The sequence below is a fragment of the Halichoeres trimaculatus genome, unplaced genomic scaffold (genome assembly GCF_033239565.1).
Source record: "Halichoeres trimaculatus isolate MK-OKI-2021-1 unplaced genomic scaffold, fHalTri1.1 fHalTri1_scaffold_8, whole genome shotgun sequence".
Lineage (NCBI taxonomy): Eukaryota > Metazoa > Chordata > Actinopteri > Labriformes > Labridae > Halichoeres > Halichoeres trimaculatus.
The window spans coordinates 22,087,852-22,113,951 of record NW_027437186.1 but is presented as its reverse complement, the minus strand read 5'-3'; the positions used below and the strand labels follow the sequence as shown (position 1 = coordinate 22,113,951).

Here is a 26,100-nt window from a genome sequence, read left to right as displayed (position 1 = left end):
CCTGAAGGCGCGCTCTCCTCACGCATTCCTATGATGGCTCCTCCCCCTTACTGCTTTGTTGGTCACATGATACACATCCAACCAATCAGAGGCCAGCATAACGAGCTGCTGTAGCAGCAGCGTCCCACTGATCCTCGGCACAGACACTGCTGAGTCCGACTTCGTCAGGCGACAACCGCAATGGGGGGTTGTTTTGATTAAATTGGACGGATTTTTTTTCATACTTTTTCTGAATCCTGCATTGTTGCGTTGGGTTCCGGAATATTTGTTGAAATTAGTATGCTCAGCCGTCGACTGGTCTTCACGTTCCGGAGGGGAAACAAACTTGGGAATAATCGATCTTCAAACTGAGGAGCAACTTTTCCAACTGCCTTACTAGTCAACGGGCTGACCTATGCTAAGCTAACCCGCTAGCCAATGCTGTTGAAATTCCCGTTAAAAGTCCAAAGACGGGCAAGCAGACTTATAAGTTTTGGGCTTTTCTTACTGGATGATATACACTGACAACTTTCAGGGGGAAACCCGTCCCACTGAGCCCCTCCATATTACATCAAGTGGACGGGGCAGGTGCACCTCTTGCGGCACCTGCGATAACTCGGTAACTTAGCTGCACTAGTGGAGAGCTAACTTTAGCCCGTTCACGTTAGCATTTTACAAAAACAGATACTATGTTGAAGTTTTGTTACTCGTGATTATTCTGGGTTAGGATACCTTAGCCGTCTGCAGTTCACTTTTTCAATCGCGTCAGCCTTTACAGTGTCGGCAGGAGCATTATTAAAGTTTTTGGGCTAACCGAAGACACTAACCTCGCTGGCTAGTTATTGACCCTCACATACTTATACCGGAGTGGCGACGTGGATCCAGGGCAGGAGACACACACTCTCCCACAGGACTTTGGACACGCTTTTACCCTAACGTGGGTAATCCCCTCGGTTCTCACCATCTAGTGTCGTGCATGTGACACCATGTGGATTTCAAAAAGCTGCCTTTTACTGTTTTAAAGTTTTTGTTTAGTTCTAAAAGCCTTGCACCCTATGGTGCCGCTACGGCCACCGAGCAATGGATGTCTCGCAGGCCGCTTTCCCAAACGGTGAAGGGCGGCCGGGCGGCGGTGGGACTCGGGAGCATGCCTGGACAGAGTCCCCCACAGTTCGGGCGTGGGCTCACTCAGCCCCGCTGTGCCCGACTCGGTCCCTGTGGACTGCCGCGTATGACTACGAAGCCAGCGGCGAGGACGAACTCAGTCTCAGGAGAGGAGACGTGGTGGAGGTCCTGTCCAAGGATGCAGCGATCTCCGGGGACGAGGGCTGGTGGACGGGAAAAATAAACCGCCGGGTCGGTATTTTCCCATCCAACTATGTCACGTACCAACCCGCTATTTACCGCCTGCCCGCTACGAGTGGGACGGTAGGAGTGCCAGAGCGAGTCCCGGGCTCCCCCGTTCAGATTCCCTTCAGTGAATTGACCCTGGAGGAAATCATAGGCGTGGGTGGATTTGGCAAAGTTTACCGGGGCACATGGAAAGATCAGGAGGTTGCCGTGAAGGCGGCTCGGCAAGACCCGGACGAGGACATAACAGCCACCGCCGGCAGTGTTAAACAAGAAGCAAAACTTTTCTCCATGCTGCAGCACCCTAATATCATCAAACTGGAGGGAGTGTGTTTGGACGAGCCCAACCTGTGTCTGGTAATGGAGTATGCCCGAGGAGGGACTCTGAACCGGGCGCTGACCGGAAGGCGCATCCCTCCACACATCCTCGTCAACTGGGCCGTGCAGATCGCACGCGGGATGCAGTACTTACACGAGGAGGCTGTGGTACCCATAATACATCGTGACCTGAAGTCTAGCAACAGTAAGCAAAAAATCAAGTGTTTCTGTGCGTGTGTGTTTGATAGAAAAGGTAGGATTAACCAATTTATTGCAGAAGAAAGTCTTCACAAGAACGTGCAACCACCTGTAACACATGGAGGACATCTAGTTTCTATAGAGAAATCCCCAGCCAATCTGAAAATACAAATTTATAATATCTAACCTTCGCCTGCCATATAGTGGATGTTAAATATCATGGAAGTGATAAGTTATCAGAAAAACTTTTTTTTTTCACAAAAGCTAAAAGCCTTTGATTCGCATATTTCCCAACATCTCTGCCTTTAGCACTGCCCTTCAGTCATGATTGATTTAGGGACTTGTAAAAGTCTGTGGCTCTATGAAGTGGTGGGGGATACCATCAAGAGGATGTGAAATAAAGTCAGAGTTTGCTCAGCTGGGCCAACCCCTCCTCCTGTGCTCTCACCCCCTCATCATCCTTTTAAAACACACACACACACACACACACACATACACACACCCCTCCTCAGCTCCCTCTCCACGCAAAGCTGAAATGTTCAAATAAAGTCAGTGATTTACCAAACACTTCAGCAGACACAGTCAACTGCCACTGTAAGGCCATGTGCTTGACCAGAGCTAATACCAGAGGTCATGGAGTATAAATATACAGACTAAGATATTATCAACAGCCAGTGTTGCTATTACTTTTTCAGAAAGGCTTGTCTGCCTAGTTCAACTATTTCTTCACATTCACGTTTGAAATTTTTTTTGCAGCTTTAGTAAATGCTGATTTGACAGCTGAGTATTCTATCAGGGTCATCATGTAGTGAGAATGTAGTTTGAATCAGTATAAGGTCAACAACTGAACTAGTTCCTTCATGGATTCTTAATCGAAAACGGGAAGGCGAACTTTAGTTTCCCTGGACTGAATAATGAATGGACAGGAGGACTCCATGAGAAAAAAAGAGTCTGAGTCTGATACCCACACCGACACAGGCTACCCACTTCAACTCAGGTGTGTTCATGTAGGTAACATGACCCCAAACACTATCTCTCTCTTTGTGACCAGAGAGTCTTATCACCCTGGGGCCATGTGGGGAGCAGCTCTGGCACACTATTGTCTTTATCTCCAGCTGTGAGAGCCGATGTGTGAATACCACATCTGATAAATGCACAAATCAGACTCTCCATGATGACCAGATTTAGAGTGTCTGTGTTGACACATGTGGAAGGCTTTTCTGTGTACAAGTGAAAGGCACACATCACAGTTATATGCAGCAAAGTGCGCACCTCATTTGTACATCACATGGCTAGATATGCAGCTTAAAAGCATATGGTTAGTTTTATAGAAAGGCCATGCCTCTTCACTATTCTCAGCTTGTTTTGTTACTATGTTTTGTACCTAAATAACAAAAGCAATACAGAATATAGAGTAAAAAACTGCTTAGAAATGATAGTCTTTTCAACACACAAGCAAAACTGTTACATTCTCTAAAAGTAAATAACCACTCAGTTCTAAATGTGCACAATCAGCCTTTGTGTCTAGAGATTTTCTAAATCAAAACTTTGTAAGGGTGTGTTTTGTGTGCTTGTGGTTCCCCTTATCCCAGGTGATGGGCAGTGTAGTGGAGCCCATCCCTTAAAATGAGTCCTATTTAAGTGCTGAGATTTGTGTAAATTATAGGGCAGATGGAGTGAAAGGATTTAACTATTGTTTAGACAGTTTGAGCTAATCGGATGTTTGGTGAACATACACAAACAATCCTCCCCCGAACAGGCACAGTGCTGTGAACACAAGTCAGTGTGTTTGTCCTGACACTTCACTGTGACCCAGAGCAGTGGTTCTCATATTTTTTCAATACTGTTGAAATGTTTTGCCTGCACTATACTCCTGAACCATAGCAGAGTATCTTTGGTAAAAAGAAAAGACCTATATGAATAATCACAAAGAATGAGTATGAGTGTTGATTAAACAGAAACTTACTGAAAACAAATTATTTATTTGCACTTGGCCAATCCAGATGTTGGCACTCACAAAAAAGACAGGTTTTCACCTAATAGGTTTTCTACCAAAAAATTTAGGGGTGCACCGATCACAATATTTTTGCCGATCACCAATCTTTAAAAAGCCTGACCTGCCGATAACTTCAATGTTCCAATCTCATTTTATTGAAAATCATCAAACAATACCTATGAAACAATAAAATCGTTAGGTTTTGACTTAAACAGACATGCACCGATCAATTGGCCTGCTGATGGATCGGTGCGTGTCCACATAAATTCATTTTTCCCTTTTTGGGGTCCATCCTACAATGCTAAAACTGTCCAAATGCAATAGTTAACAATGTAATGAGGAAGAAAACTGACTGCAGTCCACGCCTGTGTTTCTGTATAAGGGCATAAGCTCTCAACGCATGTCTTAAACCACCATGAGCAAAGTACTTTGTAGACCTCAGGAAGTTAGAGGGGCAAGGAAGTTGTCCTAACACCAGCAAAAACCTCGGGCACAGCCTGATTCGTTCGTCAAAACTTTCAGTAATGATGGGAAAATGTTTAACAGAAGTTTGGATTAACCACTGAAAGGATCTCAAATGCCCTCTCCTGCTTCTTAAAGTAGTTCAAGAGGATTAGTACACAGCTTTAAGTTGAGAGTAAAGACTCATAACTGAAAGCTTCTATGATGAGTCTTTAGCTGCTTATAAAACTGACAAACATCACTGTGGATGTTTCTCTATGAGCTACAAAAGTGAACCATCAGCAAAAACACAGATTATGTCTGTTTGATTATTTTCCATCTTGAACAGATTGCAAGGGGTAGGTGTCATCCAGTGGTTTTAATGCTGTCAAAAACATTTGTATGGTAACAACTTTCATTGAGCCATATTTGAGTTTGAGAACTGCTTAGAATCATTGTTTCTTTAGTGAATCAGTAAAGAAAGAAGATTTACTAGTTTGTCCACAGGAGGCACCAGAATCAAAACAAAAGAAAGCTCCCCACCGAAGCTTTAACAAAGAACAGGTAATTTTAATCATGCTTAGTATAGTTCCAATAAACCTTGTAATTTGAAGTTTCCCCATAAAGAGTGGATTGAACAGTTCACTTTCTAAGGGGACTCTTATTTTACTTTTTAAAATTCTACTTTTTGGCTTTTGCAACTGTTTTTAGGTGCAGTTAGTTGCGTCCCAGGGTCAGAAGTCTGAACATCTGTAGTCAGTACACAGCCTTATCTAAATAAAGAGACTGAAAAAAGCTTTATATGTTTGTTTTGAACTGGGGCAGTGAGTTCACAAAGGACTCTCCCCTACACAGACACACACAAACGGCACCCTGCGGTGAGTTGGGTTGTTTTCCAATTTGAAAAAAGGAATGCAAAAAAACAGAGTATTGCTACTTAGAGGAGTTGTTGCTAGTTTGAGTCTGTTTGTCTTGGCTTTAAGCGTGCTTTGGTCGGTACAAAAGGATAAAAGAAATAAGAATTGTCTACACAGGGGAAAAAAAAAATTAAACTGGATAAGTGCAATGGGCAATCCTTTGCTTAATTATTGATAGAGCAAGATGTTGATCTGGCTTTACTTCTTTATTTTGCTGGAGTTTTTTCACTTCACCATTGTCCCCTCACTAGTGAAACCGGGTCACAGACAGGTATATGTATAGAAGGGAACTTCTCCATCCTCTCAGCCTGTCATGTATAGTGTACACATGCTCCACAAAGACAAACATATAGCTATTTGATCAGTGATTAGCCAGTAAAATAATATGTTGAAAGTCAGCAAGATTTGTCCAATCTCTTTTGTGTTTTTCAACCTAATCTGTAAAATCCTGGCCTGCAGGGAGGAATGTTGCTAATGAGGGATAAAAGCTTAACATACGTTTGCACAATGGACTGGTCAAGCAGCGGTTGCTAGGCTACTGTGGCCAGAAGAATGGCTAGGACTCGGAGGGTCTCAAAGCCCTCGTTTTGTTTTGTTCGGTTCATATTTAATCTCCCAGAGAGCAGCAGTACTCTTTTATTACCACAAACTTAGGGGGTTCCCCTTCTTACTTCGTTATTTCTCTCCTTACGTACCTTCCCTCCCTTTTAGGCACTTCTTCTCCCTCTTGCTTCTTGTACTAGTTTCCCAACTTTAATGGTTATGCTGGAGTGACTTTTTTTAAGTGTTAATCCACAAACTTCTTAAAACTTGTTGACCAACAGTTTTGTGTTGTTATTGTTTTGACATTTTCCTGAAAAAGATTCAAAAAGTTCCAAATCAACTCAATCAATATGCTCCATTGCATTTCCATATGAATATATTTTTTTGTTTATATGAAAAACTAAGAGAAATTCAACTTGGTCAAACAACGATAAAAAAGAGTGAATGAATGTGGACCCTAAAGTGCACTAACTTAATTCTTTGTGTGTGTGTGTGTGTGTGTGTGTGTGTGTGTGTGTGTGTGTGTGTGTGTGTGTGTGTGTGTGTGTGTGTGTGTGTGTGTGTGTGTGTGTGTGTGTGTGTGTGTGTGTGTGTGTGTGTGTGTGTGTGTGTGTGTGTGTGTGTGTGCGCGTGTGCGTGTGCGTGTGTGCGTGTGCGTGTGTTCGTGCGTGCGTGTGCAGTTTTATTTACGATAAATGATAGTTAAATCAAGCCCATGCTGAAAAAAAAGTACCATTTAGTGAGACAGACTATGCATAATTATTTTCCTGTCTATATCCTCTCATTCCTTTCAGTATCTTTTATTTATCCCTTAAAGAGGAAAACAGAAAAGTTGGAAATAAGCTAATGTTAGCTTTCTGGCTAACTTCAAGCTCTGTTCCCATAGCAACATGTTTTAAATAGCATAAAAAAGGATGCAATTTTAACGTTACTCATGTAGCATAATTGCCTAAGTCAAAGTAATTCAAATTAAATCAAAGTGTAAACAGTAATATTATATAAACATACTATAAAAGCAATGAAAATCATAAATGTATTAGAAATTTGTTTTTTTCCTTCTTTTTCAGGAAACTTTGAAATATGACAAAAATGATAATGCATTGAGGCTAATGAAATTACATCGTCGAGAGTGTGTGCAGGAACAGAGGAACAGAAAACATCAGAGCTCTGAAGAATTAAAAAAAAACAACTGCTCAGTTTCAATTGCAGCCACACAAGCAGCAACAAAACAAGCTGGTCAGACTTTAGAAATTTTAAAGAACAATCATGTTGATCTTGATAAAATGTTTGTGCACCTTCTTGTGCATTATCCTGGAATCAGTAATAACAGGCACATTTATTTCCTCCTCTATCTCTTCTCTCAGTTTGATTTAAGCAATCCCTCAAGCAAAAGGAGTGCTAACATCCACAGAGCGGCAGATAAGAGCAAGAAATCTCACTGAAACCTGGCCCTGAGCCAGCACTCATAACCCACTTTGACTTCAGAGTTTCACGTCTTAGCGCAGGCGATAGTATGCCAGGAATGTGTGCTTGAACGCCACTGAAACTGATGGCGTTCCGTTTGGAGCGTGTGCAACAGTATTCTATCATCAGTCTTAAGCTATTGTTTCACTTCATCACACTGTTTCTGTGCTCCTTGCCCTCCCCTGTGCACTCCTCTCTTTCTCCCTTGCTCTGCTCTCCCTTCACTCTGCAGATCTGTGCAGAAGTCATAAAAGCACAGGGTTCTTTGAATTTACAATAATATGTACAGAAAAAAAAGAACTGAAGTTAGAGTTTCAAATGGTTACAATCCCACTGCTGAAAGACCCTGTGTTAGTTAGTAGGCAGCAGTTGGAGCAAAGTGAAAGTGCACTTGTTGTCTTCATGTTTATATCTTAAGCATGCTAAACAAATGTAAATTTAAAAAAATATTTATAATAACTTTGTTTTGATGAGTCATACTCCTCTACACCAGTCTCTTCTCTTTAATTGTGTCTTTGTTTTCAACAGCAGCCTATTTTTTAACTGACTGATTAAAATGCCAAACTGAAATGAGGGGACCAGATTCTTCCAGCAGTGGAAACTGTTGCCACAGGAATTGACAAGTGCACCTATAACTATGCATTTCTGAAAAAAACAGAAAATGCAGGTTAAAAAAGAAATGGTACACTTTCTACTCCAGTACCCAAATTATTGGACTGGACAAACACCTTTATTTTGTCCATGACCTTGCTGCTGTTTTGCTTCAAAGAAAGATACCGATCAGACCGTATGAACTTATGTGTTTTGGTTCCCATATGAACCCTTTACTTCTGTGGGAACAGTACTGTAAAAGAAGACCTCCTCTGCTTTTTTTTTTCTTCTCAGGGCCATAGGGAGAGTGAGAGAAAGAAAAACCTTTTCCTCCTGTAATTTTTCTGTTGTCTTGCTCTACTTCTGAAAAAAGGGAGAATCCAAGAGGAAAAGTTACCAAAGCTTGACTAGGTGTTGCAGGGCAACTTTTCTCAGGCTTCCCACAATTACCCCTTTTGACACACAGACAGTTACTGCCTGTCTTTTCTCTGACAAGAGAATGGGCAGAGGGGAGAGAGGAGGAGTGGAGATGCTTTCACTGTGTTTTTTATGACCTCTCCCTGACTGCACCTATTGTTGCAGGGCAGGGTGAAAAGGAAAAGGGCCCACAGCTGAGAAGAGCTGCCTTCCGAATCAGCCAATCGCCCTCTGTAGCTCCCTAGCACATTGATAGATGCTAACACAGCAAAAGGTACTAGCTGAACTCCTCTTAACATGTGTTATGTTTTAATTAGCCTGCTTATGTGTTAATTCAGGCTGAAACTGACACAAACTAAGAGAGGAAGAGGACAGACAAAGAGCAAGTGGCCCAGAGAGACGTGACCATGATAGATGGATTTAGCCAGCCATTAGCCCTGATCCTTTTCCCATCAACCAGAATGCCTGGGGGCACTCTCATTTCAACGGGGAGAGACGGACCAGTCGGGGAATGTTTAGCAGCCTTGTTTCTGCTTACTACAGGAAGCCCACTTGCTATTATGCTTAGTCTGTTGGCACAGTTAAGAAAATACTGCCACGTCAAGTTAGGAGGCGGCACTTACAGCAACTGTGCTGTATCAATGCTTAGTTTAAAGCTTGAGCAGCTGATTCGTTTGTAACATTGTTTTTGAATCACTGGATGCTCTTTTCATGACAAGATCAGTGATCAGTCTGTAGGTGGCAGGAAAGTAGGGAACCAGAAAACTGAAGGATATAGACAGGTGTCAATTAAATGACTTCAACTAAGTGAAAGTACAAAATATAAGAAATCTTTTGTCAGTTATTTGTGTCTTACTGCCACTGCACCATAGCTTTCAAAACTTTCCCAGACTCCCTTTTTATACAGTTTTTACTGGTATGCGGCATGCTGAGCTGAAGGGTGTCAGACTAAGAGTATTTTTAGTTTCTTGAAGGGGGAAGAAATGCTTCTGTTTGCACGAGAGGAGTATTTTTTCATTATACCTTGAGGGGGAGAAAGCAATGGGAAGAAGCGTGGGACCTGCTTTGAAGGCAGCTGCTCTGCTTCTGATCTTCCCACTGTTGCACCATGAAAGATGGGTCTGCCTGGAGATCCACTGTTTTGGAAGGGGAATCAAATGGGGGTTGGACTGAGGGTGGGGTCTGCCTTGGAGGCATGACCATCTCCAGTTGCGTTGTACTGTTGTCTTCTTCAAAACATTTGCTTTTCAAAGGAGTGAGACTTAATATATAGACTGAGAAAAAGCCGAACAAGAGCAGAGAGCAACATGCTGCTTGTTTTATGACTTTTTTTATGCATAATTTGTTTTAAGACTGTGATAGTGGTTTGTAAAGTTGCTGACCTTGTAGAAAAAGTAACTATAAATTAGACTTAATAATGCATTAAAATTCTATATTGTCAGCCTACAAAAAGGCAGAATAATTGTAAGATACCTGCTGCCGTCATCTTAATGTTAACTGTAAGCAGCACAGATACTGGTCTTGCTTTGTTGTCCTTGCAAAATTGCACCCATCAACTTGCATTTATATGATAATATACATGTAAAACTACTAGACATTTTGGTGTGTTATGAACAGACATACATAGACATGTCTCATGCAGTATTTTTAGATGACATGTTGAACAAATTTCTCCTGACTCTGTTGTGAAAACAAAGCAGAAATCTTTGTCATAGCCAGCTTCTAAAATTATACACATTTGTTGAGCAATTCTAAGTTTGACTTAAATGTGTCCATTGCTTAAATTTAAACCATACTATCAAATATGTATCAAACCTTACCTTAACAAGACTTCTAGACTCAAAATCCAAGAATGTGGCCTTGATAGAAATGCTGTAAGCTAGTAAGTAGTGATTGATTATGATCAGATGTGTTTGAAATAGTTTGCATGTGACTCATGGTACACAGTTGAATTTGCATTCGATTAGGTTGTTTCAACCAAAATCATTTTAGAAAACCTCATTCAAGTTGATAACAAAAAAAAAAAGTTTCCAAAGTTTCTGAGACAAAGTTTCCATTGACTTTTTGGAAAAATTCATTTGAGCTTACAGCAACAAAACCCTGGAAATTTCCAATATTCTTGAGCTAAAATTCCCGCAAAAAAAAATCAGGAACCTTTCCTGAAACTAGAAAAGCATTCAGAGAGGGCAGACTTCAGCCAAGGGTATTGTAATTGTCACGCAACACTTTGGTCTTACTTTAATGTTATACTCCCTTTCAGCAGACTGTCTGCTACAATTTGGTGTTAAGTACAGACTTGTGCGATAATTTGTTACCTGACAGTGTTGAAAGTTATGATGACCCAGTACATATTTCATATTCCAGATCTTAGTCTCCAGAATACTGGCAGGATCTAGATCATACTTTTACGTTCGTCAGAAATGATGGTGACCTTGTCTTGTATTGCTTTGCAAAGCAATCCAAACATTTATCATGGCATTATATACACATATGGTGAAAACGGCCCTATCTCGCAATGATAAAGAATCCTTTAAAAAAGTCCTGGATCCATACGGTGATCCAGATCACCTCCAAAATTTAATCACTTCTTTCTTTTCCCATTGGGAACGTTTCCTAAAAACTTTGTCGAGATCTATTTGTTATTTTTTAAGTTATGTTGTTCACAGACAAACTCTCCTAAAACATAACCTCCTTGGTGGAGGTAATTAACCACTTCTTTGCAACCCTGTGCAGAAGTGATATTTATTGTACCTTCACCCCCCTTTCTCTGCTCCTTGTTTTTCTCATGTTACACAAAGAGATATGAGACTATGTAGAAGAAAAAGTCTTTAAGAACTTTTAGCTTTTTGGGGTTCAGCATGAACTCTTGACTTGTAGCTGTGTATTTGTGAAAGTACTGCTGTAAAGTTTGTATTATACCTTTAAGATTTGTTAAATGAAAACTATAATTTGGTGAAACTGCGTAGTTGTTATACCGGCAGCTGTTTCTGTAGGTCAAAACAATATGCTCTTCATAGAAGCAGCCGAGATGGATCTCTCTTGAGAACTTAGAAGAGGGTGAAGAGGTCATGGGAAGGGGACTTCAAAGAGAGTCTGAGAGCAAGTTTACTGAGCTTCTACCTTTAGCACCTACTTTAGGCTCCAGATTTTTCCCTTCATTACATTTGTTTTTTATCATGTTACATAATTTCTAATTTCAAGCTGTTTTATTTCTGTAATATTCAGATTATTGGATGTTTGTTCTCTCTGTCCATGAAACAGTGTCATTTAGGAGTAAGTGTGTCAGTATATGATGACAGAATTAGATGTAGTGTTATGGCATTTAAAGTTTTTTTGTATGACTTTGTATCAAATTTATAACTGTGAATGTTGTAACAACTGGCTCAAACTACACAAAATCTTTTTTTCCAAAGCTTTGGGATTTAAAAGTTGTTTTTTGCATGATTTAGATATTTTATAGAAAAGATAATTAAGTTACGTGTTTGTGTTATTAGCCTCTCAGCTAGCAGACTCCAATAGCGATCAAAATGTTCGTCTTGGGTTGAACGGTGTTTTTGTGGAATAACGTCAGCATGGAGTCATGTAGACTGTACTTCAGCCTTTTATTCCCTATTTCTAGAGGGCTGACACTGAAGTCTCATGAAGCTACAAAGAAAGTATTTGGCGTGATATTCTATAGGCCAATCAACGCAGGTGGGTTTATCCCAAAACCACTGTTCTTCTGGGTTGTGTAACTAACCCATCATAAGTCATAATGAACCTACAGAGCCTGCTGGGAGGAATCTATGGAATCACTGAAAGAAGTCTTGACAACAGGAAGTTGGAGTATATCACTGGTGTAGTGAAACCTGTTTGTAATGGAATTCCTATTGTTGCAGGCCGGGTAGAGGATCCCCTCAATGCTCTAGGCTAGAAATGGCACCAATAGCTCAGTTATTATTGGAGACCCAATGGTTTAGATGCAGCTAAGAACTATTTCAGGCTCACTTTAAGTTTAGCTGGATGCCTAGAAATGCTTTTTTTTGTAATGCAGGAATTTGTAAGTGGGATGCTGCATAGTGGTAAAGTCAGGTGGTGTTTCCTGTTCAAAGTGCTATGATGTTAAGATGAAAGAAGACAAATCTACACACTAAAATAATGTACGAAAGTTATAGAAAGACATGGAAATTTAATTTAAGATGATGCACAGTCTCTCATTTTCTTTAGATTTTATTTTCAGTTTGTTTCTGACTTTTTGTTTTCATCTCCAGTTTGGTTGTAATGTTTTTAAAGCAAATTTTCTAGTTTTGTTTTTTATTTTTGAAAATGTTTATTTTTAATTAAGTTTTTATTAGTGTCAGTTTTAGTTTTAATATTCTTGTTAACGTGATGGTTGTCAGGGGTGAGATTCAAAATGTCAGAAAAGCACTGTGTAATAAAAACTCTAACATCACCATTTTCAAATGTACTTACTGAGAACAGATCAACGTGGATAAAAAAATGTGTTGCTCAATTATACCGTCTGGCCATCAGATGAATGGTTCAAAAATAATATAAATCATGAGTTTATGTATGACACAGATTGACAAAAATGAAAACAAAAGACATTTTTCAATAATTTTACTTTATTCAATTAGTTTTGTAAACTCACCATACAGTTGAAGTCAGTTTTCTTTCTTCTGTAAAGCTTTGTTTTTATTTTTATCTCACTTGACAAAAAGTGTTTTTTTCACCTCTCATTTTGGATAATTCTTTAGGTTTTCTTAACCGTAACAATTTTGGTTTTGACCACAGCATGTTAAATCAGATGTAAGTAGCTTTTAGAATATGTGCGTTGAATCTAAGTCCAGCCCTTCTTTTTTAATCTTTGGTAATTTATACCTGAATACTAATATGGTATATCACCACCAGAGATGCAACACAGTTATGTCCGCTCATTACTTGTTTGGCAGAGCTAAAACAGCATGAAGAAAAGCAACTACAGCAACTAAGCAGTTGGGAGATGTTTCAAGCTTGTTTTGCTAAGAACATTAACAGCAACTTGCAATATGTTAAGTTTTGAGTTTTTGAAAAACTCTGAATGCAAAGAGAGAGAGACTGATTGATGCCCTCCTAACTAAGGTTGAAGACCTGATCATTTTTACTTTCTGTGTAAAAGAATCACATGTTGTGGCAGGTTTTCATTTAGCACTGCTGCAGAAGAGTTGAATCCAAGGATGGAGAGTATTGCAACAGTACATTTAGAGCAGCAAGTTCATTCAAGTTAAACATACACGCACAGACACACATAGAGTATAAAGCCTCTTTGAAATGACCTGAAGTTAACTCTGGAGATGAGATGACTCAAATATCTTGACCGAGACTTACACGCTCCCAAGTGCTAGTTTATGCGCAGTACTTGATGTTTGATGTTATGTAAGACAGAAATGACCAATATGGCATGTTCAAATTGACCTGCAGTGAGACCACAGTCTGTAAATTGTGAAATTGTTGGCAGATGCAAAAAAAAAAAAAGTTGAAAATGATACCAAGGGGTTCAAAGGACCAAAAATCTATTTCAGCTGGTGATTCCCAGCTCCGTTTTTGTTTTCAAAAGAAAAAGTTGGCAGCTTGTGTGCGCACATAGAGTAGCTTTTCCTGTTAAGAGGAGGTGTTAACAACTTGGGGGATATCTTACTTGTTTAGCTTTGATAGGTTATATTCTCTTTACACCTCATAAACTCTTGTGTTTTATAATTATACAGAAATATTTTAACTTTTTCCCTTTTAAACATGAACTTTGTTTGATCTCTGAAGTTTTCCCTTCACAGATTTCTTATCCTACAGCTGAAACAGTCAATCAGTGTGAGATCATATTATTTCAAGATACTCTCACTTTAATGCTAAAACTAAAATCTATGAGTCCATGGGTTATTTATATATTTTCTAAAAAATCTTTATTAGACTGAATATGAGCCACGTTAACCTGACAAGTCCAGAAAAAAACAATAGTTCAAGAAATAATAAGACAAAAATGACACTATGAAAAAAATCTTCAGATTAACTGTAGTGCAGTTATCATCTGATGTTTTATCTCATTCAGAATCCTCCAGTGTAAAGTTTGTCAAATCTAAGTCCTTTAGTGGTTGGCGTGAAGTGTTGATGGGTTGTCGCGTCAGTGACAGGTGTTGTGTTTCAGGCAGGTCTGGAGGGTCCCTGCTGTCTTTAATGTGTAAAACAGTTTTAGGACCTGAGGACAGGTGCTTTGTGACGCTGTCAGCCTTCTGTTTGCTCAGTAATAAATGACCTGCATACCCATGTAGGCCCTGCTCAGTATCACTATCCTCTTCTCACCTGCACAGTCTTCTTCTTTTCTCTGTCACTCCCTCTTTGTGTCTCCTTTTCTCCTACACTTGTCACCCCCCTCTCTCCTCTACATCCCTCCACATGTGCCCCTTTCATCCCAGTCCAGTCTTTCCACTTTTCCTTTTTCTCTAAATCATTCATCACTGCTCTCTTCCATTTCCCTTCACATACTTTTCACTCTCTCCACAGCCCTGCTATAATGTATCTCCTCCCTGTCCTCTCTCGTTTCAGTTTTATTACTTGAAAAGATTGAGAATGACGACATTGGGAGGAAGACCTTGAAGATCACAGATTTTGGCTTAGCCAGGGAGTGGCACAAAACCACAAAAATGTCCGCCGCAGGGACCTACTCCTGGATGGCACCTGAGGTCATCAAATCATCTCTCTTCTCCAAAGGCAGTGACGTCTGGGGGTAAGAAAAGAGCCACACAGGCCTGAGATAAAATATCTATTCTTGGACATTCTCCTGAGATTAGAACTCATTTCTTTTGTTGAATTTTCTTCTCTTAATGTCCTTACCAGCTATGGAGTGTTGCTGTGGGAGCTCTTGACTGGTGAGGTACCTTACCGGGGGATTGATGGCCTGGCTGTGGCTTATGGAGTGGCTGTCAATAAGTTAACTCTACCAATCCCCTCCACCTGTCCTGAACCCTTTGCCAAGCTCATGGAAGGTAAAAACACACACACACACACACACACACACACACACACACACAAACATATTTTGAAATTTTCTTTATTATTTTTGAATGATTGGATCTTGTCAAAAATCATTTGATTTGACTGTTTATAGATCAAACTCATTATAGAGAAAGTCTTCTTTTTTCATCATTTAATACAAAAAAGGTCAACTTTTATATGTTTTTATTTTAAGACATGTACAGTGAAAAAAATTAAGCCTTTTTATATTTTGATTGATGATTTTAGCATAGAGCTTATGAAAATTACAAATCTAGTGGTTCAAAGTCTTAGAATATTTCCTAATGTGAATCAAAAATAGTTCTTGAAACACAAAAGGTCTGTCCTTAGATGAGTTTGTTGTCTGTACTTTTTAGGCTTGTCTCTCATCTTTCTTTTGAAAGTATCAGACAGCTTCTCTAGAGAGTTAAGGTGAGCCAAGTTGGTAGGCCAGTCTAGTACAGTTATTTAATGGTCAGTATGAGTTTTGGCACTGTGGGCAGGTGCTGCAAGTCCCCCAGGAAAAGTAATTCAGCATTTCCATAACACTTGTCAGTGGATGTAAGCATGGAGTGGGTACCAATTCACGTTAAACCAAAAGGTGCTATGTTAAAGGTAACTAAATGCATCCTTGTGACTGTGAGGGAGTGGAGGAATAGGCTATTTTCCATGCTGGACATAAACACAGCATTGCAAGGTTATACATTGAAGAATAAATATGTTAAATCGACAATATATATTTATTTTATTATAGAACAAATTGATATTTGTTACCACACAAGCACAAATTGGTACCGTTGAGTACTGGTATCAATTGTCAGGTACTGGGCATCTGTACCATATCGTTTCAAATGTGAAAGATACCCATCTCTAGTGTTGAGAGATAATTTCTGGCACATTCATAATGTGCATGTGTGCATTTGTGCCTGCAGAGTGTTGGGACCAGGACCCCCATGTTCGCCCCTCTTTCCCCTGCATCCTGGAGCAGCTGTCAGCCATCGAGGAGGCAGTGATGGCCACAATGCCACAGGACTCATTCCACAGCATGCAGGATGACTGGCGAGTTGAGATCCAGGAGATGTTTGATGAGCTCAGGACCAAAGAGAAGGTATGTTACAAACACATTCACAGATACACTACACAAGACATTTCTTTACAGACATTTTAAAAACCTGCAGGTGTTTGGAGGCAAAAGAGGTTGTTTTATTTCCTCTACCCTCTCTCTTCTGCCTCACACTGTGGTGAGGAGGTTGTGAACCTCAGTACAGTGTATGTAACAGACCTCTTATCCCACATGTATTTCTGCTTCTTTCAGTGATGATACAGTTTTGGCTTAGACTCAGGGCAGCTTTTATGGACTAAAAAGTGTAATTGGTTACTTTCAACGGACTAGCTAATCACCCGTTTAACAGAACAAGTCATTAATTCCGAGGTGCTTAAGCGTACTTCCCCCTGTTAAGACCTTAATCTGCTTCCTGTGGAAGTCTCCTGTCACTGGCTCAGAGAGGGAGGTTAATTAGTGTTTGGAAAAATAGCAGGATCAGCACACAGAGCTGGGTTGGCTTAAAATGAACCCAATACTAAATTCCCAAAACTGATATCGAGGACTTTTTGTTTTAGATTAAGATATTGTTTTTATTCTTTTTACTTACTGTACTTATTATAATTTGTGCTTGTTTGTTGTTACATGAAAAACACAGTTTTACTTGTGTGTCACATTACTTCCAGTCATCCGATCTATTTATTAGGCCCTGGATATAATCCACAGTCATGCAGTAGTAAGACTCTATTAAGCCCGCTCAGAATATAAATGAAAAGCTTTATAAACATTTCATATATCAAGGGATGGTAAATAGATTTGAAGCATCTGCTTACATTTTTTCTCATTGCAGATTACTTGCAAAATTAGCTGCTTACATCAATAGGTTTCTGGAAAACATCCCTCAGTCTGTGTCTAGGTGGGTGGCTGAAGGGGCTTGGCTATAAAGCTACTTCATGGAAGTCATCCAGTAAGGATTATTATTACTCAGCTGAGCGCAATTAAAGAGGAAACAGAGAGAGTAAAGAAAGCTAAACACACTCGTCTGCTCATGGCTTAGTCATTGTAACACAGGCTGAAACAGCAGGCAGTAATCTCCTGAAACCAGGTTGTTAAAGATAAAGTTATCCAACTCTCCTGCCTCAGTTATAGACGTCTGACTGATGAAGCTTTCTGCTTTTGGTGAAGAGGATAGAAGTTCTCGGCCGTTTGGCTGACTGCTACTTGTTTTTTCTTTTGTATGCAAAGAAGAGCGTTAGCACTATCCACTAAAAAGTACCCTGATTAGGGATTATACTGTTCTGTTTCATGTATTTACAGAAAATGTAAGGATTTTTTCAAGGGGATTACATTTGATATAATCATGAAAACCAGAAATGATAAAACTTCCTTAGATTCAAATGAGAATGTGAAGAAAGTGAAAAACTTCCTGGATCTTTTCATGATCCATAAGCCAAACTGACAAAGCAATGCCAGAGATATCGTTTATTTTTTGTCCTTTCTGAAACATGGTGTCACCCACAGTATTTTAAGATAAACACAAGGTACTGGTGCCCCAATAAAAAGATATCCTTGCAATGAAAAAAGCAGTTGTTCAAGAGACCATACTCTAGTGTAAATTACGTGACCCAAATGACCCTACAACCCAAGCATGAGGATGGATGTGGACAGATGGACAGTCACAGTCGGTACATCACTTCGGTTCTCAAGTGGGCACTCTCTCCACCAGGTCACCAGGTTTCATCACCTTGGGAAGACTTACTACGAATACTTCGCTTCGTTGTCCCGTAACCAAAACCCCACTTTCTTTCTGCTTCTTTTAGGAGCTTCGCTCCAGAGAAGAAGAGCTAACACGAGCCGCCCTCCAACAAAAGTCTCAGGAGGAGCTGCTCAAGCGTCGAGAGCAGCAGCTCGCAGAGCGGGAGATCAACGTGCTGGAGAGGGAGCTCAACATCCTCATTTTTCAACTAAACAAAGACAAGCCTAATGTGAAGAAGAGGAAGGGCAAATTCAAACGTTCCCGACTGAAACTGAAGGATGGAAACCGCATCAGTCTGCCGTCAGGTAAGTGTTAGCACGTCTGGACGGAAAAGTGAAGAGTGGAGATATTTTTGTACAGTCTGAGGTTAGGATAGAAGTGAAAGATGGTGAATGTGAGACGTTCACCGAATGACAATGGGTCTCGACATTAGCAAATGTTTTCAGTGTTGTAATCTCACCAACTGTAGCTGCTCTGAGATTGTGTTAATCATATTTTCTCTGCCCGTTTTGGGGTTTTCTTACTTTTAGACTTCCAGCATAAGATCACTGTACAGGCATCCCCTTCCATGGACAAGAGACGAAGCCTCCACAGCACCAGCTCCTCTCCTCCCAGCAGTCCCACACTCATCCCGAGGCTACGAGCCATCCAGCGTAAGTTCAGTGCTCTTCACATTTGAGTTTTCCCCTGCTCACGTCTGATCACCTCCAGTCATAGTTCTTGGCCTTGTTTATCAAATAATCCGTTCTGAAGTAACAGAATAGTAGAGAGGAAATCACCTAATCTGTCAGAGAATCTCATGGGAACATGGGGGCAGTGACATTCACAATGACCCAAGCTGTGTGAACAAAAAGCTTCAGAGCCAGAAGCAGTCAGCCAGTTGTTTGAACAGTTTGATAATGTTGTTAGTCACGCACCGACGCCCCCTGCAATAACTGGAACAAATTCCTCCTGAGCTTTTATGTAAGATCCCGATATTCAGGCAGAGGGTGCACACTATTAGTCATTTGTCACAATTAGCCCTGATCGAGGAACTGGATTTAAAATCTACAAAATAGATGGAGACATTTCACACTCCACTTTAAATCTGAAGGAAACATTCAGAGGACGTTTGATTAAACTTATTAAGTTTAATTGTCTCTGCTGGGATCATTCATGTGGCATACTGTAAATCAAGCTAATGCACAATATATGACAAGGGCTGTCGCTTAAACGCGTTGATTAGATTAATTTATCACACCGCAAATTCATAGGTTATAAAAATCAACCTGATTAACTCATTCACTGCCAGCCTTTTTCAGAGTATCTTGAACGATCTTTATAGACCCAAATAAATGGTTTTCTATGACTATGTAAACACCATAACTACTGAAGAAGAGTGGACTCTCTTTTTTATGTCTGACTTCTTGTTTTTGACCCAAAAAACAGTCAAAACATACTTTTTTGATCGCATTCATCTTAGGTGCTCGCATCATTTACACCTCTCCATGATCTCCGTAATCTTTCCACCCAATCACGCCGCACTTTCTCTCTGAACTCCCGCAACACATCCTCAGTTCGAGCGTGAGCAGCCTCATTTGCAGTGTCTCGCTATGCCTCTTTCTTCTCACATCTTCTCCTCATATCTGTGCTGATCTCTCTTTCAAAGAGCGCACCGCTCTCAACCACAGTAGTTTTTTAGCATGATTTTGATTGACAAGCTCCACCAGACTCCACACCCCTTGTTGAAAAACATCATTTACTTCAATAGGCGCAGTAAACAGTTGCAATCGAAATGGCGTGTATAGATGTCAGTGAGCAGCAAACACGGACATTTTAATATTGGCCAGTTGAAAAAAATGTGGATTAATAAACCTTGTCTCCTTCGTGTATTCTTTTGATTAGTCAAGCACTACAATGTTTTATTGTCCTAGAATCCAAATTTGGGGACTTTAGGCAGATTAAAATGTGATTAATTAGATTAATTAATTACAAATTCTGCAATTAATTGGATAAAGTTTTAATCACCTGACAGCACTAATCAAAACATTATTGCCCAAACATCTGCAGTGTAAATAAATGTATTATTTGAAGTTTTATTATAATTTGAAATGTGATTTTGAAGAAGTGTCATGCTGTTTCCTTCCTCAGTGACGTCTCATATACAGAGGGACATTTTGCATGTTTACCAGCAGGATGTTGATCTGACCAGCGAGCTCACAGGCTACTGTGGGTTCAGGAGGACAGGCAAGCTATCAGCCAACAGCAACAAGTGTTGCATATGATGTTTGGTTAACTTGAAGGGTCAGGTGTATAACATCTACCCAGCGATGGGGGAGAGGGGGTTGTGGCAATGGCGAGGGTTTCCTGGTGTGTTGATCCCAACACTTTGGTGTTAATCTAAACTCAAATTAAAATTTAACAGTGATGAAGGTTTTATGCCACAGACTTGGGCCAGTGAAGTTGCTCTTTGTTCTTGTTTGCTCTTGTATTATTTACAATTGATTGGAAAATTTTAAGTCACACATTTTCATAGTTATTATTTTGGCCTGAGTCTGTTGTCCAGATGTCTTCGGTGGTTCTTCCCTCAAAGCTTTGTAACAACTTCACAATGACTCAAAAAAACACATGAAACTTCCACATAACTAATCTCTAACTCTGGCTCCTGCTTCTTGGCTTTTCAGTTTTAAATCTGCTTTAAACAAATACTTCAAGTAACTTTTTAAAACCTAAGTAAAATACATTCATTAGATTCCTAACAACAGTTTGCAACAGCTGTTGAAATCCATCATAACAGCTGTGGTCACTGTGTCTGCAGTAACTCAGGATGAGAGCAACCGTACATGGGGCCGCAGCACCCTCTACAGGCCGGAGGAGTTTGATGATGTGAAAAAGGGAATCAAGAAGAAAGGAAGAACCTGGGGCCCCAGTTCAGTGCAGAGTAAAGAGAGGCCTGCTGCTGCAGAGAGGTACTGCAAATGCATCAAACACACACACACACACACACACACACACACACAGACACACACACACACACACACACACACACACACACACACAGGGTTTTCACTTTTCAACGTTTTTATTTTTCACATTTCAAGGAAGTCATACTCCTTTTTAAACCAATTAAACCAACTACACCTAATGCAAAACAACATTAAACTAAAAACTTTTAGTGTTAATGAGTCAAAACACATTTTTTGCGCTGCGCAAATTCACCTGCACGTCTGTGGTTTCAGAGTGCGTCCTCTGTCAGATGGCAGTAACCCCTGGTCCACCAGCTTGGTCAAGTCCCAGAAGTCGGTCCCCCTCGCTGCACTGTTTGCTGAACAAGGTGGGCAAGAAATCCTTGGTGATGTTGGTAATTTTTTTTGGAACATATTGAAGTTTGAGCATACGAAACAATCACTAAGGCTGGTTTATGCTGTGAGAGAAATTGCCGTTTTGTCATAATGTAAGCAATTTGGCAATAAACCAATCAAAATTTCTTATTGACCTGTGTAATCCCAAATTTTTCTCACCAAAATAAGTGCATGCATTTCATTTTTTTAGACCTCCCTAGTATTTAATATGTATGGTTTTATTCTCATTTTATTATTTTAGTAGTAGTAGTAGTCGTTATTTTTTCCCGTTTTTCATTTTAAAACTTAAATTAGCTACCTCATGTTAAACCAGCACTTTGAGAGATCCAGAAGTTTAAAAAAATGCATCAACTATTGCTGCCATTGGGATTAATCAGGTTAATCACATGGAATAGAAAAAATGTTTTTTTTTATTTACTCATGCACACATATAATGTAATCCTTGGGTGGAGACTTCAGTGAGTGAGTTTGGTTCATAGGTCAGTAGCAATAATTGGAAAAAAAAAAAAAGATCTTCTGGGATTTATTTTACAGGAGGAACATGTTACAAACAGGTATTTTCTCAGGCTTATTTATATTAACTTTGCCCAGGGAGGTTAAAAACTGGTCTAAGATCTGAGATTTTGGAACTTCTCAACTGATTTGATTTGACTTGAATAGTCTGATTTGCATTTTTCATTGACGCTTTAGCTTCATCAGAAAGTAGGGATTGTGTTGTTGTCAATCAGGCTTGTGTTCATAATGTCTGATGTTTTTTCAGCAGGTAGAGATGAATCCTTCTCCCAAGAATGTCTAGACAGCAGCTCCAAGCCAAAGCAGCTCAAGTTTCCCAACCAGGTGTACATCGATCTACCTCTCTGGAGGGACGAGCAGCAGCCTCAGAGCCCCGCTGGGTTGGGAGATGCAGGGGTAACAGGTCAGAGCGGTGCACCAGACACCCCTGACGATCCCTACACCACTACATCCACCTCGTCCACCTCCACCACCCCACAGCTCACCCCAACCAACAGCCTAAAACGGACATCAGCTCGCCGCAAGACTGACTCTGTGCTGTACGGCTGTGGCTCGCTGCTGGCTTCGGTCGTGCTCGGCTATGACATAAGGGAAGCTCTAAAAAACTGTGGGGAAGACTGCGAGCCTCAGCGTGAGGAGAAAGAGAAGAAGAAAAAAGAAGGCTTGTTTCAGCGCGCAACTCGCTTCCGCCGTAGCACCTCACCACCGAGCGGCCGCCCTCGCAAAGACGAGGCATCCACAAACCACACCTCCACCCCACCCGTCAATCTCATATCCATGTCAGCCATTGTTGAATGCAACTCCACAAAGTGTCTCTTACAGTCTGAGGCTGAGGTGTCAGAGTCTAACCCTGCTAAGGTGGAGCTTGTGGCTGTCAATCATCACACAGAGCCAACCAGCTCCAGCCCTGCCCCAGCCACTGAAGGTCAGACCAACAAGACTGCAGCAAACACACACACACCAGTGCAAACCCAAAGCAAGCCACCGGAGCAGAGCAACCACAACACAGGGACACGTCTGCGCAGGAAAAAATACACCACCAACCACAACAGTGAGTACAACACAACCAGATTTGAGGACGTGAAATGTGATTATGTGCTGAAAAAATGTAAACACACCACATCTGTGTCTCCGTGTCTGTTTCCAGCTAACGGCCCACCGGTTCTGCCTCCTCCAACCACACAGAAGAAGCAGGAGAAAGAGAAGGATGGAGCGTTAGAAAAGCCTTCTAGCGGAGAGGCCTTCTCTAGACCCCGACCAGTGTCTTTCCGGGCCAAACCCCACACCTGGGCGCTCCTGCGGGGACGCAACAAGAGCTACTCGCTGGGCCACTACTCTGGAGGGAAGACGGCACAAAACCTAAGTGTGGTGCTGTCCACAGAGGTGGGGATGGGCTGCTCCCTGCTGGACATGGACACAGAGGGCCAGAAAAGGGACTGCACTGTGCCGCTCTGCCGCATTCAGAGTTCCCCTGGTCGTCCCTCGGTCTTTGAGCTGGAGAAAGAGTTTCTCTCCTAGGAGCCTGAACACGGTTCTGCTTCAGTCACATTTCTTCCTGTACAAACTGGAGAGTTCCAGGACGTACTGACTGTTTTTGGCCTAAAACTCCTGGAGGGTTTAGAAGCAGGCTGCCTTTTTCCATAGACCCCAGCTTGTTCTTAGGGCTAGAACATAGAGTCAGTGTTCCAGAGGTGAAATGATTGAGACACCTGCCACACAGGGCAGTGATCCTGATCTCAGTCTGAGAATGTGTGAGGCCTTACACCCCGAACAAACACACATACCACACACACACACACACACACACACAAACCAGTGTGTTGTTGTGAAATCTGAGTGGAACATTCCAGACCTGGATCAGCAGCACCTTCTCTGATCCCGCGGTGCTCGACTGCCACTTTCATTTGCTCATCTCTCTCCACTCTTCCTCTCTCCACTGTCAGTGCAGCTAAACGTTGACCGCTGCTGCAGCTTTTGCAACACAATACCCTCACCTTTTTATTTATATATATATTTTTATAGGTAATTTAATATGAAGAGACTTGACCTTACCTTAGCAACCAGCAGAACGTAATTTCCATGTCAGTTTTCGAAGTTGAGCAATCACGCTTTTAGATGTTATGACTTGAGAATCATGCATGCATGTACCCTTAAAATGTTGAACAAAAAAAAATCATTATGCCTTGTTTGTAAATATTTCTTTTTATTCATTATCAGCCCGATGCTGGCAGTTGTTTTGTATTGCTTATATATGCTGTTTTATGACTGTTTTAAAAGTCAGTGATGCTGCAGTACAGATTGTGTTTTAGGTACTGGTTACACCCTGCTTCGTGTATCGCAGGAATGCTTCTCCACCCTCAAAATCTGAGATATTAAGGAAGATAAGCACCAGAAGTTCTGAAAAAAATGTAGAAACCTGCCTTTTTAAAATCCAATGAAGATTGAAATGTCTGTTGAGGTTTTGTGATGGTCATAAAAAATGTTTTTTCTCCTTCACTCGGCACACTGCAGAAGAGCAGGGGAACACTTCAGCTTCAAATGATGTCAGCATACCTGCCTCAAATGGATGAATTTATGATGTTTTCTCTTTGATGATGGCTGATCGTTGCTGTTTGAAGTCTGGAAGCCTGGCAGTGACCTGAACGCTTGTTTTCATTTTCACACAGTCTCTTTTTAAACTTTGTCTAAAAAGGCCACGTACAGTCTTAAAATCTCAATCTCATTACCCCATCACCAAATTGGCATTTCACATTGAATAAGCCTAAATTCACTGTCACGTTATTTTGTATTTCAGCTTTTTATCTTAGATTCTAATACGATCAAGCTCAGGAAATCATGTACGATTAGAGTGCATATCTTTTGGCTTCAGACGGTGAGACAGTTTACTTTTTCCGAGTCATACAAGCAGTTGAACAACACTTAAAGGAAAACAATTTTTCCTGCCCTGACTCTGCAGAATGTATCCTATATCTTTGTTCTTTGGTAACTCCCAACCCTCTCTCCAAACATTGATCAAATGATCAACTCTTTATTTGTCATGATGAAAGTGTTCCACAAATGTTTTCTTGCTGACTTATTTCAGTCTATTTTTGATAAGGTCAAATGTGATGACTTTTTAATGACGAAACAACAAGGGCTCATTTTGTGACCTCTCAGATGGTGTATATATATATAATTGTGATTGTTGTCAATGTGGCATCCTTATGATTTAGAATGTGAAGTGATCCATGTGATGCATGTTTTGGCAACTGACTGTCAAACCAACACTTTTAGGGCCGTACTTACTGTTGAGTTGTGTAAGGAGCAGTTTACAAGCCAAGGTATAACTGGATTGACCCCACACCCTTTTTTTTCTTTTTTTTTTCTTTTTTTTTTTTTTTAAAGAAATAAGGGTTATATGTAAATACCACAATGCACTGGTGCTGTTAATGCCCCTCTAAATGCTGTATGTCAGTTGGAGGCTGAAGTCAGTTAGTTGTCCACAGTCACAAATTTAAAAAAATGGCTGTGATGTAAACTTGATGCGTCAACAAACCCAAATACATTCCACAGCAGAAGACAAACTGCAAATGAATATTTGTGATACCAGTTAGCATTATGGTGCATTAAGGCTTCTGGCTATGGGACCAAATTGAACTTTACCAGCACTAAGGCATCACTGTCTTCAGGACCAAAACCACTAAATGAACTAGCTGCTAGTGAGAAGTTCTTACAAAGGAAACTATTCCATATTAAAAAAAAAAAAAAAAAAAAAAACACCTCAGAGGTTCAGCCTAGAGCTGTAGCTGAACAACCCATCAACAAGACTTCCTGTTAAATGAAACACCTTCCACTAAATCACTGAACTGACCGTGTCAGATTGAACTTTGAGTTCAGCTGTATCAGTGAACACTTATTTTTACAGTATTGGTTATTTCATGCCTGATTGATTGAGAGTACCAAGTTTATCAATATTTTAAATAAAGTCAAAATGAGACTTACTATTGCTTTGTGTTTTTCTTTCAAGCCTTGATGACCCTCACATAATGATGCTGTTTCTTCACTTTAATAAGTGATAAAAAAAAAACTGTAATTCTGTTCTCTTTCAGAAGAAAAGCCAAAATAACATATAACTTGCAAAAGGTTGCAGAAGGTCAAAAATATTAAAATCCAGCTTATGCATGGCGTATGTGATATATGAAAAGGCACCTGTGTGTTCCAATATGGACAAAGTAGCAGTCATAACCTTCAGA

The 26,100-nt window shown here is 40.5% G+C and overlaps 1 protein-coding gene across 3 annotated transcripts; it reads left to right on the top strand.

Annotated features, from left to right (window-relative positions):
* Positions 1-125: 125 nt before the first annotated feature.
* map3k21 (mitogen-activated protein kinase kinase kinase 21) lies at positions 126-25,803 on the top strand. 3 transcript variants are annotated; one of them, XM_074676163.1, is made up of 11 exons: positions 126-1,852; positions 14,770-14,950; positions 15,061-15,209; positions 16,149-16,324; positions 18,079-18,319; positions 18,545-18,667; positions 20,145-20,240; positions 20,812-20,962; positions 21,233-21,327; positions 22,119-22,919; positions 23,016-25,803. In XM_074676163.1, the coding sequence occupies exons 1-11, from the start codon at positions 1,060-1,062 to the stop codon at positions 23,384-23,386; spliced, it is 3,177 nt and encodes a 1,058-aa protein (XP_074532264.1). In that variant the 5' UTR covers positions 126-1,059; the 3' UTR covers positions 23,387-25,803. The 3 variants fall into 3 exon arrangements, with proteins under 3 accessions (XP_074532264.1, XP_074532263.1, XP_074532265.1); XM_074676162.1 differs by having other exon boundaries at positions 22,116-22,919; XM_074676164.1 differs by lacking the exon at positions 20,145-20,240 and having other exon boundaries at positions 22,116-22,919.
* Positions 25,804-26,100: the final 297 nt, after the last annotated feature.